General features: G+C 43.1%; 1 protein-coding gene across 1 annotated transcript in view; it reads right to left on the reverse strand.

Annotated features, from left to right (window-relative positions):
- The window catches only part of LOC137332335 (protocadherin Fat 1-like), a 140,300-nt gene that overhangs the window by 63,559 nt on the left and 56,857 nt on the right, over window positions 1-19,884 (reverse strand). The window contains exons 4-6 of the mRNA XM_067996083.1: window positions 19,277-19,338; window positions 17,429-17,743; window positions 8,934-9,144 (exon numbers count right to left, since the gene is read on the reverse strand). Of these exons, the coding sequence (XP_067852184.1) occupies window positions 8,934-9,144; window positions 17,429-17,743; window positions 19,277-19,338 (588 nt within the window). The remainder of the gene's footprint in view (window positions 1-8,933; window positions 9,145-17,428; window positions 17,744-19,276; window positions 19,339-19,884) is intronic.

The raw sequence follows: 19,884 nt of genomic DNA on the forward strand, positions 1-19,884 counted from the left end.
TCATCTGAACTCAGGAGGACTCCTCAGTGACTGCTGCACATTTCATCGCTCAAGTCTTCACTTTTGACACCAGAGCCTTACCACCTTCTCCCCCACTTTTAAATAAAGTGACATTCCCTCAATCCACCACCCATCCTACAACATGACAACACATCAGCCCTCCCTGCTCTTAAAAGAGTATGCCAATAATCATCATAGTGAATAAGGCAGCACCAAAGAAGCATGCTCCTTCTTGTATGACTCTAACCTCCATGGATAACAAAGTGTCATGTCAACTGCGCATTTTGCTATTTAGAATCATAGAATCATAGAATGGTTACAGCACAGAAGGAGGCTGTTCAGCCCATCGAGCCCATGCCAGCTCTTTGCCAGCAAGGCAGTTAGTCCCATTCTCCTGCTCTTGCCCTGTAGCCCTGCAAATTTTTTCCCTTCAAGTATTTATCCAATTCCTTTTTGAAAGCCACGGTTGAATCTGCTTCCACCATCCTTTCAGGCAGCACATTCTAGATCATAACTACTTGCTGTGTAAAAAGGGTTTTCCTCATGTCGCCTTTGGTTCTTTTGCTAATCACCTTAAATCTGTGTCCTCTGATTTCTCGACCCTTCTGCCATTTTATTAATATTATTTTATCAATAAAGTCCAAAGTGAACACATGCCTAACACCATGCTTCGCCTGGGTGACTACATGCACCTTTCTTTCACTTATTCTTGTGCTTCTCCCAGGTGCAATCTAGACCAGTATCGTTAAAGGTGGTTGGCTACTTATGCTCTACAAAAGGGTCATGGGTTTGAGCTGGCCTTTCTCTCATGGCAGCTTCAGGCATGGAGCCCCTACTGGCTGCATCTCTGGAGTTTGTTCCTGGGCAGCATAGGAAGCTCTTAAGCTTCCATGGAGATGGAAACACCAACTGGTCCCTGGTTGTTTCTTAGGTGGGGGGTCTTCCGCAGATTCTAATGAAGACAGCACATGTAACATTGCCTCCCATGTTCCACTGGCGTGGTGCTCGAAGTGGGAAGGCCGAAGGTCTGACATGTGATGCTGTCTTGAGAGATGGCAGTATCAGGTAGGTCAAGTTGAGCCATTGTTATTCCACTGGGCCCTGGATCTGTGACCCCATCGATCAGTGGGATTGAACATAAGAAACAGAAGCAGGAGTAGGTCATGCGGCCCCTTGAGCCTGCTCCGCCATTCAATCAGATCATGTCTGATCTTCGACCTCAACTCCACTGTCCCGCCCAATCTCCATATCCCTTGATTCCCCCAGAGTCCAAAAATCTATCCATCTCAGCCTTGAATATATTCAATGACTCAGCATCCACAGCCCTCTGGGGTAGAGAATTCCAAAGATTCACAACCCTCTGTGTGAAGAAATTCCTCCTCATCTCAGTCTTGAATGGCCGACCCCTTATCCTGCAACTATGCCCCCTAGTTCTAGACTCTCCAGCCAGGGGAAACAATCTCTCAGCCTCTACCCTGTCAAGCCCCCTAATAATCTTATATGTTTCAATGAGATCACCTCTCATTCTTCTAAACTCCAGAGAGAATAGGCCCATTCTACTCAACCTCTCCTCATAGGACAACCCTCTCATCCCCAGGAATTAATCTAGTGAACCTTTGTTGTACCGCCTCCACGTCAAGTACATCTTTCCTTAAATAAGGAGATCAAAACTGTACGCAGTTCTCCAGGTGAGGTCTCACTAAATCCCTGTACAACTGTAGTAAGACTTCCTTACTCTTGTACTCCAACCCCTTTGCAATAAAGGCCAACATGCCATTTGCTTTCCTAATTGCCTGCTGTGCTTCATACCAACGTTTTGTGTTTCTTGTACGAGGAAACCCAAGTCTCTCTGGACACCAACATTTAATAGTTTCTCACCAATTAAAAAATATTCTGTTTTTCTGTTCTGCCTACGAAAGTGAATAACCTCACATTTGCCCACATTATACTCCATCTGCAACCTTCTTGCCCACTCACTTAATCTGTCTATATCCCTTTGCAGGCTCTAATTGCTGGTCTAATGGCAGTTATCAGGTCTTGAAAGCCCTTAGAGGCAGCAACCTGCATTGCAGCCACTATGGTCTGAAAGCAAGTATGCAGGGTGCTGTCTATTCTCACCCTTGTTGCCACTAGTGCTACAGTGCATTTTTCCATGGAGATGGAGACACCAACTGGTCCCTGGCTGTTTCTTAGTGGGGGGTCTTACACAGATTCTAATGAAGATGCCACACAGTCCATTGCCTGCAACAGACAAAGCTTCGTTAATGTTGCCACATGAGACCCGTAGACTCAAGAGTCATAGCTGTCAGTTGCCGCGCATTCTTGGAGACTGTCTCAGAGCCTACACATATGCGGAATGTTCCTCGAACATTCTTCTTTTCGGGAAAGTATCCATCAGTTCTGGGTCCCATGACTCTGAAGCCATAGGCAGCCTTCATCTCAGCCTTCACTGGAAAGGTGGCACATCCTTACCCACCATCAGGAGCTACACCCTTACTAATACTATCTAATTACCCCCCACCCCCCCCCCCCCGCCACCAGGTGAAAATATCTGAGCTGGTGCATGGGAGTGAAGATGCAAATGACTCAGAGCGTGAGCTGAAGGGTGTTGGGGCAGAGGAGCAGGGGGCAGGAGGTCTCTGCAGGAGCTCATGGGTGGGGTTGAGTCATCATGTTCTTCATCATCATCTTCCTCACCATCATCATAGTTCACAAGGGTAAGGGAGGTGGCACTCCGTGCCAGTGCAACCTCCTTCCAGGTAGCATGACTGATGTTTCTGCCAGGTTTGTTGCCATCAACACCCAGCAGTCTGTGTCTCATGATATCAGTTTCCTTGAGGAGGGCTTGCAGGTCAGAGTCTGTGAGATTGTGCCTGTGTGCCATGCCTTGTTCCCCACTCTCCATAAACTTCAGCTCATCCAAAACTCTGCCATCTGTTTTCTAACTTGCACCAAGTCCTGTTCACTCTTCATCACCTGTGCTCGCTGACCTGCATTGGCTCCCAGTCTGGCAATGCCTCGATTTTCAAAAATTCTCATCCTCGTGTTCAAATCCCTCCATGGCCTCACCCCTCCTAACCCTGTAGCCTCCTCCAGCCCTACAACCCTCCTTGATCTCAGCACTCCTCCAATTCTGGCCTCTTGCTCATCCCCGATTTTCTTCGCCCCACCGTTGGCGGCCGTGCCTTCAGCTACCTGGGCCCTAAGCTCTGGAATTCCCTTCCTAAACCTTTCTGCCTCTCGATCTCTCTCTCCTCCTTCAAGACGTTCCTTAAATCCTACCTCTTTGACCAAGCTTTTGGTCACCTGTCCTGATGTCTCCTTATGTAGCTTGGTGTCAAATTTTGTCTGATAACGCTCCTGTGAAGCACCTTGGGACATTTTACTATGTTAATGGCGCTATATAAATGCAAGTTGTTGTTGTTGTATGGCTCCATGTGCCAGGTGCTCCTCTTGTGGGCGAGTATCGGAAAATGATTATTGAGACACGCATTGTAGTTAGCTGAGAATCAAGTAAGTGAGCCAAGCACTGCTCCTTCCTTTTCTGCTGCTCCCCCAGTCTGCTGCTGCAGTGTTCAGTCAGAACTGTCCTTTTAACTTGAATTTTCAAGCAGCCATTTTACATGAGATTTACACCAAACCTCCTCCAATATACATGCAAATAAGCTGACCCAGGAACATAGTAACAGGAGTAGACCATTGAGCTCCTCAAGCCTGTTCTGCCATTCAATTAGGTCATGGCTGATCTGTATCTTAACTCCATTACCCGTCTTGGTTCCGTAACCCTTAATACCCTTGTCTAACAAAAATCTATCAATGTCAGTTTTTAAATTTTCAATTGACCTAGCCTCAACAGCTTTTTGGGGAAGAGAGTTCCAGATTTCCACTACCCTTTGTATGAAGAAGTGCTTCCTGACATCAGCCCTGAACAGCCTAGCTCTAATTTTAAGGTTATGCCCCTTGTTTTGGACTCCCCCACCAGAGGAAATAGTTTCTCTCTCTCTACCATATCAAATCCTTTAATCATCTTAAACACCTCAATTAGATCACCCCTTAATCTTCTATACTCAAGGGAATACAAGCCTCGTCTATGCAACCTGTCTTCACAATTTAATCCTTTTAGCCCCAGTATTCTGGTGAATCTGCACTGCACCCCCTACAAACCCAATACATCCTTCCTGAGGAGTAGTGCACAGAACTGAACATGTTACTATAAATGGGGTCTAACCAGAGCTTTATATAACTGCAACATAACTTCCACCCCTTTGCATTCCAACCCCCTTGAGATAACCCCAGGAAACCCTTGCATAAATAGCTCCTCGGACCACCGGCGGATCCAAATGCTATTCCATTGGTACAAAAGCAGCACAATTTACGGTGTGGGTATGTGCAGCATGCTCGTGTGACCATGAAAATCAGAGAGCGCACTGCACCGTGGGTACTCCCTGACCTTCTACCACTACATTCAGAATGGACTGCTGAGGTGTCAATACTCTCTGAGACAGCACCCACGTCAATCTTATCTACCTTCAGTGTTCATAATCTGTCATCACCTGGACTGGATGTACACAGCTGACACAATGTAAATAAATGAGTTGCATGAGAAACACTCAAATCTCGGCACAACTGTAGCCAAATTTTATTCAGTTCTGAAAGGAAACAAAGGTGATGAAGAACTTCACTACAACTGCAAACAAACAGCACGCAAGGTTGCCTAAACACAACAAAATCTGGGGAGTGGTTCAACCAATCGTAAAATGGAAAATGTTTATCTGCAGGTACAAGGGATCTGAAGGAAGGAACCTTCATGTTCCTACTTGTGGGGTACAGATAACAATGATGGAGCTTGTTTCCTTTGGAGAAACAGATGCTTTTTTTGACAATGTAAGCACAGTGTTAAAGGACATTGCTACACCAAGCCCAAGGCCATTCCTCTGCTCTCGGTTTATCCCTTCCTCGCCTGAAGTTGCTGTGGTTATGGTTCTATCGATGCCGGCTGCCCTGTAGTACCTGTGTGAGCTTAGACAATGAATGGCGTCTGCAGGTTATTCGACCATGGGGCTATCAATGCCAAGTATGATACTGTCCTCACCCAACATCAATGCATACCCTTCTAGCAGGAGTCACTAGAAAATGATCAAAAGCATTCTTACCCCTCCCTAACCAGGGGCACTTAGGCCAGTTTCAGCATCCTTATCACTGCCCTGGCTGATATCACCTAATCCCTCTTTTAAGTACACTCTATTATTTTTTATCATCTGTAGAAACTTCTTTGTCACTCATTAGGGTGATGCTAACATACTCATGCAGTGGATCTAGGGATAATTGATAAGTGTTGACAGAAACTTCCTGCTCAGAATAAGGCACTTGAAAGCTCTGTGTGAGTATTTGGTCTCAGAAGGTTTTTGTGACTACAAGAATTGTCCACCTCAAGATGGGCGGGCAAAGGTTGCACTGCTCCCTGGCCCCACCATAGTCCCAACTGAGCCCCTGTGTGCCAGAGTGAACTATAAGAAAGAAAGAAAGAGTTGCACGAGAAACATTCAAATGTCGGCACAACCGTAACCAAATTTTATTCAGTTCAGAAAGGAAACAAACATGACTGAAGAACTAGGAAAAAGAAAGAACGAAAGAAAGAACCAAAGAAACACCTGACCTCAGGATGTCCCAAAACACTTTACAGTCAATGAAGTACTTTTGAAGTGTCGTCATTGTTGTAATGTAGGGAAGGTGAGAATAGACAACAAAGCCTCCATCCATCAGGCAGTTTAATTTTATGAACCACCCTCCCCCAACCCGAATGATGGGAACTCCTGGGGAGGCAAAAAGAACAATTTCAGGAAAAACTCTGGGAAATTCTTCCCTGACTTCCTGAGGCAATCAAGAATGCTTCAGGAGACCAGATTACCCATTATGTATCACTAGACATATTTAACTAACCCCCATCCTCCAGATGTCCCAGTTTCCTTACGAGCATACTTCAGTGATAAAACACAGGTACATTTACCAAAAGATCCCACTCAAAGAAATATTGAAAACTAGAACAATAGAAAAAGGTCAATGAAAATGCCTTGGAATGCTGCATATACTCACAGTGCTACCTCTGATGGTAATAGCTACTTTAGCAGCAATGCTGTAAGATAAATAAGGCTGTTCAGCTACCTCTGGCAGCTCAAAGAACGTAAATGGTCACTGATGTTGTAAGGCACCACCAGCCACGACTGTTTTCTACCCGTGAACAGGCTGACCGCTCAGCCTGCCCGTACAGGCCCATGAGTGGGGTTTTCATGTTAGTGGCTTTCTACAGACCAACCTCAGCTTTCTGAGGAGATCTCCAGCTAGAAATTGAAAGTTGCAATTGCAACTTTTAAACAGCCACGCACGTACTTCTGTTCCAAGGTGTCAGCCTTGGCTCAGTGGCAGCACTGAGTGTTCAAAATTACGAAGGGTTTTGATAGAGTAAATAGGGAGAAACTGTTTCCACTGGCAGGAGGGTCAGTAACAAGAGCTCACAGATTTAAGGTAACTGGCAAAAGAACCATAGGGGAGAAAAGGAGACATTTTTTTTTACGCAGCAAGTTGTTATGATCCGGAATGCACTGCCTGAAATGGTGGTGGAAGCAGATTCAATAGTAACTTTCAAAAGGGAATTGGATAAATACTTGAAAAGGAAAAATTTGCAGGGCTATGGGGAAAGATCAGGGGAGTGGGACTAAATGGATAGCTCTTTCAAAGATTTGCACGATTTGCAGAAAGGCCTCCCTCTGTACTGTATGATTCCATAATTTCACTCTAGTCTCTGAATCAGAAGGTCAAGGGTTCAAGTCCCACTCCAGAGAGCTGACATTTCAGTGCAGTACTGAGGGTGTGCTGCATTGTTAGAGGTGCTGTCTTTTGGATAAGATGTTAAACCGAGGCCCTGAATGCTGTCTCAGGCAGACATAATAGATTCCATGCCACTATTTTGAAGAAGAGCAGGGGAGTTCTCAGTGTCCTGGCCAACATTTATCCCTCAGCCAACATCACTGGTCATTATCTCATTGCTGAGCGCAAATTGGCTGCCGCATTCCCTACATTACAACAGTGGCTACGCTTCAAAAGTGCTTCATTGGCTGTAAAGCGCTTTGGGATGTCCTGAGGTCATGAAAAGCACTATATAAATACAAGTTTTCTTTTGTTCTATTTGAAGCAGCTCTGTGTGATATAAATTCACTTTAATTGTGGCCTCTGAGTGAAATTACATGATTAGTGCCAATTACTGTCAAATTACAGGCAGATTTAACCTTACAGCTAAAAGAGTGAGGACACTTTCATCACATTGGTCTGGCCTGGGCTTAAACGTAGTTTTCAGAAGGGTGCAAGGAAGAGGAAAATGGGGCCGAGTTCTGGTAGTTCAGCTCTCTCGCTTGCGATGCCCCGGGATTTCCTGGAGCGTCCTCAACCAGCGTAAGTGAGCCTGCTCCTAAGGTCAGCACAGGCTCAGTGTTGCTATGATGAGATGGGATGGGCTATCCTGGTCTTCTGCCTCATTCTTCTGCTCTCTACACTTGGACATCACTCCATTGAAGGGCAGTGCCTGAAGATTGCTGAAGTGAGGGTTTGCCCCCTGGATCCCCACAGAATAGAGGATCTGTGGGAATGCCAGAAGAAGACGAAGAATATGAAGGCATGATTGGTTTTACATCGTCCCCCATCTACCCCCCCCCCCACCCCCACCACTCCCCACCCCACCAAGTTCAATTAGAAGCACTTGGGTCTTTCTGGATGCTGCTCTCCTAAGAGGCCTGCAGCTGCACTCACCTTTGGATACATGGCCTAGCCAGGACACAGGCCAGCACTTGGAGTTCCGGCGGGCTATGCAAATGGCCTAGGGGATGAAAATGTGGCAGCTTCTTCCACACAGGCACTGCATCTGCCGGGTGCCCATAGAGGAAAATAGATGAAAGAACATCTAGACGATAACCCATCTCAGACCCCCATGAAGTGGACAAGATCTTTGTCCCCCACTCTATCAAATTCAAATGCAACCTTGAGATAACAGAACAGATTTCTAACTCACTGCAATATCCCTCTTCCCAGACATTTTGGGAAAATATTCTAATTTCAGCTTGGCTCTGAGACAGAAGGCTGTGAATTCAAATCCACTCCAGCATGTAATCTAGGCTGACATTTCAGAGGAGCACTGAGGGAATGCTGCATTTTCGCAGGTGCCATGTAGTCTATATGGTACTTAATAGATGAGGCATAATACTGAGGCCCTGTCTGCTCTTTCAGGCGGATGGAAGAGAACCAATGGCAGTATTCGAAAAAGACCAGTGTCCTGGTCAACATTCATCTCTCAACCAATACCATCAATCAGATTCTCATTCATTCCTTCACTATCACTGAGGTTTTGCAATGGATTAATTGGTTGCCATGTTTGCCTGCATAACACCAGTGACTACACTTCAGAAGTAAATTCATTGGCTGTCCTGAGAAAACAAACGGGATATAAAGTTCTTTGTTTTCTTTTTAATCTTCTGGGGAGAATAAATTATTTCAATGTTGCATTTTTTAGGATTAAATTTTCTAAATTACAATACTTCAAAACGTGATTTATTGGCTGTGAAGTGCATTGGGATGTCCTGAGGTCATGAAATGTGCCATATATGTTGCAAGGCCACCAAATAATGGCAGAAAGTTATTTTTTTAGCGTTTCCACCAGCTTAATACATGTAAGCAACCTTAGCATGGGAGAAATACAAGACCCAAAGCGTTAACCTATCTTTTTTCTTTTCTGATGCTAACATGTTGTGCGTTTCATTTTCTGCGTTTGACAGGAAGATAAGTAGGTTTAATTATCAACAGTTTTAGAAACAAACCATATGAGGCAGCAAAGAATCCTAAATAACCTAAAGAATGTTTATATTTCTGTTCATATATTATTGCCTTACCGATAATATCAAACCACAACTGGCTCTTAGTGAGTTCTGTACTGGTCACCCCAACCATGTGATTCACAGGGTCCGTCTCCATGACAGCAAAGTTAAAGTGAGCCTCATCAAAAGCCAGAGGTTCCGTGGATGGTGAAGGTTTCTGAATCCATTCAATGTGCAGACGAACTGTCGCTGTTTTCTGGGGACTTCCATTGTCAGAGGCACGGATCTGAAAGTACAGATTACAGAGTTTAATGGCTTGGATTACAAAAGTAATTCCAGTCACGATAGTGTCAGACCATACAATGAATTCCAGCCGAGTATGGAATTTATTGTATGGTCTGACACCATCATGACTGGGAGTAGTTGTCCCTGTCTTACTCCTGCTATAAATCTGCTGTGCGGATACATTTTATGGCAGCAGTATAGCATCTTACGGCACCAGCACCACACTTGCTGGTAGCTGTTTGGAGCTGTACATTCTCTCCAGACACAACCCCAGATGAGAAGGATGTCATTTTACCATTGGCTGTCTTTGCAGTACAAGTAAGCATGATGTGAAAATTTCACAAACCTTTACTGAAATCCTATAACACTGTAACCACACCACCTCCCTGAGCCACCTGTGAAAGATGTAGCAGTTGGATCAAAATGGACCAGTGATTATTTATTTTTACTATTACTAGTAAATTGCCCACGGCATTACCCATGGTTAGTTAATGAATATCACTTTTTCAAGACACAATATGGTGATGGAGTTGGGAGAGGGATTCCATGCTTATTGGTAAAAAGAATCTTAAATGGGCAACAGTGCAACTCATACATGAGACATTGGATCTTCTTCGCTTGTAGAATAAACTGGGGCTGTCTCCAATCTGTATATGACATTTAACCCAACTTCACTTTCACTGAGTTTTTTTTCCCCATTGGTTGTTACTATTCATCAGCTGTACTAAACCCAATTGATTCCTACATAACTTTGATGTTATCACTGATATCTGTATCTGATAAGTATAAGCTGAGCCTGAAGGTATGCATGAGGGAGCTAGACTCTGCAAGCTCTTACATAGCGAGGAAGCACTCTCCAATAATTGCTAGCAAATTTGATAAAATTCATTCCTTTACCTGACACCTGAGGACTTCAACTAAATATGTGTGAAGAGCCTTCTCTATCCAGTAATCACTTACTAGTTGTTTATAGGTCAATTAGAGAAAGGCAGAAAATCCAATACATTATAGTGCAAAGAAAAAAGTTGTAGGTTCTGAAATTATCACTTGAGGTTAAAGGGCTCCAGCATCTCCAGCAGATATGGCATACAGGTAAGCCTTTTGGAGTGCAGCTGGATGGATTGATATACTTCAGAACGAAGGAACTCAAACTGACCCACCCCAGCACAAAGAAGCCCTACTTTGGCCTACCTTGGCATCAACAAGCACACATTGATATGAAGAAAGCCACAATAACACATCAGTACAAATAGGCCTATATTGGGAGCCCTCGCTTAAGGGAATCCATACTTTAGTGATTCCACTTTCCAATTAACCCTGCTCTTCATGGGGAAACATCAAGTTGATAATCCGGTTGAGATCAGAACCTTGCTATGTGGTGAGTACCACTATGAATTGGTAATGTACCATTTCATAGCACAATGCCTTGTTACTTCAATACCTGTGCCACCCCACCAAGTCTGTGACATTTTAATAAATAACACAGCTCAGAGTTATTTTAAAAATCTTTCTTGAAGCAATCATTGTACTTAATCTGAAAATGCAATTGCCTATTATCTGCCAGACTTTAATTATAATTGCAAATACAACTACACAACAACCATATTGGCTCAGAGCCAGTACATCTGTTCTCAACCTCCAGTATAATTAAAATAGACACAATAAGTATAGAGCTATTGGCTGTTCATGCACCTGGAACTCTCCTACAGGAACAGACTCACTATACACCTAGTCTTGTACACTGCCAACTTACTCTCTAGCTTTCAATTCTCTACTCAGCTGCTTCCAACGCAATCCTCTTGTCCTTTTCTAACTTAAGATACTACTGTGATTATTGCTCCTCTGACCTTTCCTCTCTTGTTCCTCCTAGCCTTTAAACACACCACTCTACACATTCTTCCTTCTCCCTGTATCCTCGCTTTTTCCTACACTATGGGTCTTGGCCTTAACCTGGGTTTCTTAAAGATAGAGAAAAATGATAACACACCAAATATTAATCTGTATGCACTACATATTGTGAATCACTGACAACACACTAACAGTACTTTGCTGGGGCTCAAAATGGCACGTTACGAAAATAGACTGGAAAAATCAAACTTGCCATCATCAGAGAAAAGAAGGTTTAGAGTGTTCATGGTGCAGGTTTTTCAAATGATCAAAGGCATAGGGAACATGATTGTAACGTAGAGTGCAGGACTAGAAGATATGAGCACAAAATTGGCAACTTCAAGCAAGATTAGGGATCAGAAGACTATTTCCACACATAGCAGTATCTACTGTGAATAGACTCCCATTCAAAGTAGTGACTGTTGTTTTAATTGCTTTGAAATCATGCTGGACTAATGGTTGGTCCAGATTAGAAATATATGTTCTAGGGTTAAGTACAGGTATAGATGATTAAATACACTGAAACACCGTGGATACAGTAATATTAGAGTGAAAATGTCAAATAGGAAATAAATCAATCAGTGCTGAATAATGTAAATTGTAATATTAGGTTGATATCCCAGCAATTCTTTCAATTGTCTTGGGAGTCAGGTAAGTTTCGTAGAGATTTCTTTTGTGGTTATCTGTTTCCCTCAAAAGATTAAATTGGACAGAATCCTTTACAATACAGCTTATATATATATATTGTTCAGTGTTGATGCTTTTTTAACACCTGAGGTTGCATCTGGGTAGGTGTGTGAGATGCACATGAGTTTATGCACTTAGTTCCAGCTGCAGTCACATCCTGGACTGATGCTGTTGAGTACTGTGTACAGTTCCGGTCTCCATATTACAAAAAGGACATGGAGGCATTGGAGAAGGTGCAAAAAAGATTTACAGGGATGATACCAGAACTATTAGGTTATAATTATCAGGAAAGACTGTACAGGCTGAAGCTCTTTTCTCTAGAAAAGAGATGGCTGAGGAGTGACCTAATACAGGTCTTTAAAATTATGAAGGGGTTCGATAGGGTAGACATAGAGAAAATGTTTCCACTGTAGGGAAATCCAAAACTAAAGACCATAAATATAAGATAGTCACTAATAAATCCTATAGAGAATTTAGGAGAAACATCTTTACCAAGAGAGTAGTTAGAATGTGGAACTCACTAGCACATGGAGTGGTTGAGGCGAATAGCATAGATGCATTTAAGGGGAAGCTAGATAAGTACATGAGGGAGAAAGGAATAGAAGGTTATGCTGATAGGGTTAGATGAAGTAGGGAAGGAAGAGGTTTGTGTGGAGCGTAAACATAGACCAGTTTGGCTGAATGGCCTGTTTCTGCACTGTAAATTCTATGTAACTGCTTCAGTTAATAGGCTCTCAGGTGAGGCAGAGCTGTCAGCTGTCCTCGAGCAAAGCCATAGTTGACAAAGATTCTTTCAGTTGCCTGAGGGCTCAGCAATGTCATTAAAGAATTCTAAAATTCTTAATTAAAAGCCGAGAGTACATTTGCCTTCTACACGTCAATGTGTTTAAACAATTCCAGCACTCCTTTCTTGTTTCTCTGTAATCAGATTTTATTTCTATTTAATGGACTCTGTGTTCTCAAAAGCTGCAAATAAACAGAGTTCTGTTTGTGCCTTTTTTTTAAAAAATGTTAAAGTGGCTACCAGCTTCACAAAAAACATTTGGTACACTTTTTCTGTTTGTTTACAACACAGTGCATCATGGCACCAACTGCACATATTATTGTGACTAAAATATTCTTCTGGTTCTTCTCCTTGCTCAAATTAAGACAGGTTTGCCAAATCGTTTCACGAAGACAATGCCCCTTTAATGCCACATTTTCTTAAATTAAGACAATGCCCCTTTAATGCTAGGTTAAACTTATGTTCAAAGTATGGTATCCTTGAAAAATATTCAGTACTCTTAACTTTACGACAGCTTATCCGGCACTAATTTCAAAGTTTTCTTCTAAGAACTCTCTTCTCTAGAAAAGAGAAGGCTGGGTGGTGACCTAATAGAATAAGGAGAAGGTAACTAAGTCCATGAGGGAGAAAAGAATGGATGGATATGCTGATAAGGTTAGATGAAGCAGGATGGGAGGAGGCTCCTGTGGAGCATAAGCACCGACAATGTATCCCAGGACGTTATGGGAGGTTAGGGAGGAAATTGCAGGTCCCCTAGAAGAGATATTTGAATCATCCACCGCTACAGGTGAGGTGCCTGAAGATTGGAGGGTAGCAAATGTTGTGCCTTTGTTCAAGAAGGGCGGCAGGGAAAAGCCTGGGAACTACAGACCGGTGAGCCTGACATCTGTAGTGGGTAAGTTGTTAGAGGGTATTCTGAGAGACAGGATCTACGGGCATTTGGAGAGGCAGGGACTGATTAGGAACAGTCAGCATGGTTTTGTGAGAGGAAAATCATGTCTCACGAATTTGATTGAGTTTTTTGAAGGGGTAACCAAGAAGATAGATGAGGGCTGTGCAGTAGACGTGGTCTACATGGACTTTAGCAAATCCTTTGACAAGGTACCGCATGGTAGGTTGTTACATAAGGTTAAATCTCACGGGATCCAAGGTGAGGTAGCCAATTGGATACAACATTGGCTTGACGACAGAAGACAGAGGGTGGGTGTAGAGGGTTGTTTTTCAAATTGGAGGCCTGTGACCAGCGGTGTGCCTCAGGGATCGGTGCTGGGTCCGCAGTTATTTGTTATTTATATTAATGATTTGGATGAGAATTTAGGAGGCATGGTTAGTAAGTTTGCAGATGACACCAAGATTGGTGGCATCGTGGACAGTGAAGAAGGTTATCGAGGATTGCAACGGGATCTTGATAAATTGGGCCAGTGGGCCGATGAATGGCAGATGGAGTTTAATTTAGATAAATGTGAGGTGATGCATTTTGGGAGATCGAATCGGGCCAGGACCTACTCCGTTAATGGTAGGGCGTTGGGGAGAGTTATAGAACAAAGAGATCTAGGAGTACAGGTTCATAGCTCCTTGAAAGTGGAGTCACAGGTGGATAGGGTGGTGAAGAAGGCATTCAGCTTGCTTGGTTTCATTGGTCAGAACATTGAATACAGGAGTTGGGATGTCTTGTTGAAGTTGTACAAGACATTAGTAAGGCCACACTTGGAATACTGTGTACAGTTCTGGTCACCCTATTATAGAAAGGATATTATTAAACTAGAAAGAGTGCAGAAAAGATTTACTAGGATGCTGCCGGGACTTGATGGTTTGACATATAGGGAGAGGTTAGATAGACTGGGACTTTTTTCCCTGGAGAGTAGGAGGTTGAGGGGTGATCTTATAGAAGTCTATAAAATAATGAGGGGCATAGATAAGGTAGATAGTCAAAATCTTTTCCCAAAGGTAGGGGAGTCTATAACGAGGGGACATAGATTTAAGGTGAGAGGGGAGAGATACAAAAGGGTCCAGAGGGGCAATTTTTTCACTCAAAGGGTGGTGAGTGTCTGGAACGAGCTGCCAGAGGCGGGTACAATTTTGTCTTTTAAAAAGCATTTGGACAGTTACATGGGTAAGATGGGTATAGAGGGATATGGGCCAAGTGCAGGCAATTGGGACTAGCTTAGTGGTATAAACTGGGCGACATGGACATGTTGGGCCGAAGGGCCTGTTTCCATGTTGTAAACTTCTATGATTCTATGATTCTAGTTAGGCCAAATGGCCTGTTTATGTGCTGTAAATTCTATGTAACTCAGAGGAAACTAATTTGTCTGGTCCAATATCTTTTTCCAGTCTGCTGTGACAGTAAATAGTGCACGCTATCGGTGGTGCATCAATCAGTATTGTGTTGTAAAGCACAGAATATAAGGGAGATATCACTACATAACTGCAGTCATGAAAATAGCACATGTCAGACTGTTTGATCATATTTTATCAAGCCAAGCCAATTTTTTTTAATTAGTTATAATTTGTAATTCAATTTGTCAAATCTTTCTCCAATTGTTCAATCCCTATCATGTTTACCAACAACAAAGTGGCCGAGGATCACACACACCTGCATTGTAAGAGGATAACAAATCAGGCATACCTACAAGCCAAGAGAATGGAGAATCATGTCTATCTCTAGGGTAACCAAACATAGAATCAGTCCATTTGCCAGTTACATAATGTTTAACAAAGCCTAGCTGTCAGAGAATAGAGAATAGAGAATCAGGCTTGTCGCCAGGGCAAGAGAATAAAGCCTAACAGTATTAGGAAAGAAAATCAGACCTGCCTCATTGTAAGAGAATGGATTATCAAGCCTTAGTATTAACAACAACTTGCATTTATATAGCACCTTTAACATAACAAAACATCCTAAGAGCGTTATCAGACAAAATCAGACACCGAGCCATATAAGGAGATATTAGGACAGGTGACGAGAAGCTTGGTCCAAGAGGTAGGATTTAAGGAGGATCTTAATGGAGGAGAGAGAGGTAGAGAGGTTTAGGGATGGAATAACAGAGCTTAGGGCCTAGGCAGCTGAAGGCACGGCTGCCAATGGAGGTTCGAAGGAAATCGGGGATGCTCAAGAAGCCAGAGTTGAAAGAATGCAGAGAATGAGGAGGGTTGTAGGGCTTGAGAAGATTACAGAGATAGGGAGGGGTGAGACCACGGAAGGATTTGAATACAAGGATGAGAATTTTAAAATCGAGGTGTTGCTGGACCTCGAGCCAATGCAGATTGAAGCCCATGGAATAAAGGGGCAGTGGCAGCATGGGTACAAAATTGGCTAAGTAACAGGAAGCAGAGAGTAGTGGTGAACGGTTGTTTTTTGGACTGGAGGGAGGTGTACAGTGGTGTTCCCCAGGGGTCGTTACTAGGACCTCTGCTTTTCTTGCTATATGTTAATGATTTGGACTTCGGTGTACAGGGCACAATTTCCAAATTTGCAGATGACACAAAACTTCGAAGTGTTGTGAACAGTGAGGAGGATAGTGATGTAGTGATGGACTTCAAGAGGATATAGACAGGCTGGTGGAATGAGCGGACACCTGGCAGATGAAATTTAACGCAGAGAAATGCAAAGTGATAACATTTCGGTAGGAAGAATGAGGAGAGGCAATATAAACTAGAGGGCACAATTCTAAAAGGGGTACAGGAACAGGGAGACCTGGGGGTATATGTGCACAAATCGTTGAAAGTGGTTGGGAAAGTGGTTAAAAAAGCATAAGGGATATTGGACTTCATAAATAGAGGCATAGGGTACAAAAGCAAGGAAGTCATGATGAATCTTTATAAAAACACTGGTTCAACCACAGCTGGAGTATTGTGTCCAGTTCTGGGCACCACACTTTAGGAAAGATGTGAAGGCCTTAGAAAGGGTACAGAAAAGATTTATGAGAATAATTCCAGAGATGAGGGACTTCAGTTATGTGGATAGACTGGAGAAGCTGGGGTTGTTCTCCTTGGAACAGAGAAAGTCGAGAGGAGATTTGACAGAGGTATTTAAAATCATGAAGGGTCTTGACAGAATAGACAGCAAGAAACTGTTCCCATTGGTGGAAAGGTCAAGAACCAAAGGACATAGATTTAAGGTGATTGATAAAAGAACCAAAGGTGACATGAGGAAAAACATTTTTATGTAGCGAGTGGTTAGGATCTGGCGGTGGAGGCAGATTCAATCATGGCTTTCAAAAGGGAACTGAATAAGTATTTGAAAGGAAACAATTTGCAGGGCTACAGTGATAGGGCGGGGGAGCGGGACTAGTTGGATTGCTCTTGCATAGAGCCGGCACAGACTCGATGGGCCAAATGGCCTCCTTCCATGCTGTAATCTTTCTATGATTCTATGATTTAGAGTTTTTATCTGACAAGACTGTTTTTTCTTTTCATTTGCTTTATTTAAATTGTTAAACTAATAGAAGCAATAATGTTTCATAGGAACATTAGGAACAAGAGTAGATCATTCAGCTCCTTGATCATGGCTGATCTCTACCTCAACTCCATTTACCTGTCGTAGTTCCATATCCCTTGATACCATTACTCAACAAAAATCTTTAAATCTCAGTCTTGAAATCTACAATTGTCTGAGCATCCACAACCTTTGGGGGAAGAGAGTTCCAGATTTCCACTACCTTTTGTGTGAAAAAGTACTTCCTGATTTCGCTCCTAAATGGCCTAGCTCTATGCCCCCTCATTTCTATTTGAACCTTATCATAAAATTCCGAGCAAACTCATGTGGAAACAACACCCCCACCAAAAATAAATCCTGCCTACTCCACTGCTATCCCACTCCCCAACATTTCATTGTTTCTCAGAAGTTTTGATTCCATCCGTACAGAAGACATAATCCATTCTTTTTAATTAAGAATTTTAATTTTAAACAAGATATATTCCTACTTACTGTTAGAATGTCATAGTCTCCTGCTGTGAATGTCCACATAGATGACACCATGCCAGATTTTGGATTAATATCGAATTTCTCTTCTTCGGAGTTGTCCTCAATGCTGTAGGTGACATCTGCATTAGGACCTACATCTCGGTCAGAAGCAATCACTCTGTAGATGGGTTCAGGCTCTGTGGAGCTGTTGCGTTCAGGCAGCCTGACGTTATACAGGACTTCTGGGAATTTTGGAGCATTGTCATTTTCATCAATAATTTCCACCACCACCTTTGCAGTGGACTGTCTTGGGGGAACGCCATTGTCATTGACAGTCACCTGCAAGGAATCAAGAGGAGCAAATTTTTTTTTCCCCAATACTTTCCCTGCCATTGTTAGACACCATAACCCATCTGCATGTGCTGTCCAGAACTGGTGCTACTTTATGAACTAATCAGCTAGGGAACGTACAGGGAAAATTAATGGTAACATACATTTCAAGTTCAGTTCATCTCTCGTTCATACGCATTAACTCCTGCTTTAAAAAGGCGCACGGGTGGATTTGGTACGAGAGGGTTGGTATGGGAACAGCGTTGGTAGTGAAATAAATCAGATTTTTTTTTGAGTTTGCAATGGGTACTGTATCAGGATGATTCCATGATGAGGAAACTCACAGGTGGGAATGTTGGAAAATCATATGCCGAATGTGCGTAATTTCCTGGCAAGGGACAGTCACATCAAGGAATCATCCCTCATAGGCCTGACCTAAGAGTACAGGCAGTGGTACAATAATATTTCTGAGTGGGAAAGTTTCAAATTGTGAGACTTGCATACTGTCACAGGCTGTGATTCCAATTAGAAGAAAGTAAGCACGCTTAACAAAGAATTCAGCTGAAATCTTTCAAAGGAGGCTCAAATTAACCCTCCTCATGAGCGGAACTTTCTTTTTGTGATAAGCTTTCATGCATTTTAAGCCCAATTTAGAAAAGAAGACCTAGGTTTTTTGACTGCCCCCCCCCCCCCACCCTCCGTTGATTGGGGAAGGCAGAAAGCACTCTGGATGCGGTCTGAGTTCCCATCTCCCCACCGTTACCTGTGGGCTGGTTTTGTCAGGGCAAACTGTGCCTGTCCATATGTGGGCAGGTGCGTGGTAAAGAGAGGTGAATGAAGAAAACATGGCGGAGGCCATTTGCACTCTTTGAATGCTGGATGGAGGGGCTATCTGTTAGTCTTCATGCTCAGTGTTCAGAGATGGGCAGACTGGGCCCTAGAGCAAAAATTGAAGAGGGGTCTCTGCAGGTGCTTGCAGAGTGCTGCCAAACACAAGCTCCATTAATGTTACAAATGTTTACAGAGAAAGAAAAATTGGAACACGCACCTCACTGACCAGCTCTTTTTCCTGCTACAGCAACCCTCTGATGCCTGTCACGGCTAGCCTCCACCCCTCTCCCGCGCCACACTCCAGACTGCGCAACTCACTGGTAGAGGCTGGGGAGCCTAACTCCCACGTGTAAAAGAGCCTAGGGAGTCATCATGGGGGCTGGTAAAAGTTCTTCCCCAGCAGAGATGCACCCCAAATGGTGGGGTAGGTGGGGACATGTGGAAACCTAATCACGATTGTGAAGATTCTGAATCCAGTCTTTGCATCGATGATTACTGGCAGGGTTTGCTATATTTTCCTCATGAAAAAGATAACTTTTTTTTAGAAATTAATATCAAATCCAAAAATGTAACAATGCTCCCTTGTGTGTTAAAAATTGAGGACTGCATTATGGAGATTCATGAGACAGAGGAGACTGACCATTGCCTTGCCTCTGACTGACACGATGCCTCAGCATATTGACAGCCAACCTGATGGCCTGTTCGACTCACCTCTAGGTTGTGTTCATCTTTCTTTTCACGGTCCAGCTTACGCGCTGTCGTGGTGATGAGGCCTAGAATCAAAAAGAAAACAACTCTTCTGTAAGTTACATTCCAAAGACAAATGCAGAAACCATTTTGGTCATGGTGTATAATTACAGGAAACACCATAGAGATGAAACACGTTTAGCCGAGTTAAATTGACTCCACCCTCTCGCATTCGCAAAGTCTGCTTCCCTATCTAATCTATAGGTCCAATGGATGATTGATATTAAACCACTTGTCTGACAACATGTCCTGTGTGCTTTTCAGTGAGACTGAAGGTGCCAAGAAATTTCCATGATACATTTTGGCTCCCATTAGCATCTCTAGCTGAGCGCAAGGAATTTTCCTACCCAACTAAAATGGAGAATAGCTCCGATCCTATCAAATATGTAGCTCCAGTGACAGTCACTGCTTTTTTGTGACAGTATGGATTTTTGTGTCTGTCTAACTATCAAAATATAAAGAATTCATCTCTACTGCAATGGGATTATTCCATGTCATTGCCTTTCTCAAAAGGTTTTACTGTTCCCAATGTTCTGATCTTGGCTACCATGTACCTTGTGCAGAAGCCCTTG

Source organism: Heptranchias perlo, chromosome 14, assembly GCF_035084215.1.
Source record: "Heptranchias perlo isolate sHepPer1 chromosome 14, sHepPer1.hap1, whole genome shotgun sequence".
In the NCBI taxonomy this organism is placed as follows: Eukaryota; Metazoa; Chordata; class Chondrichthyes; order Hexanchiformes; family Hexanchidae; genus Heptranchias; species Heptranchias perlo.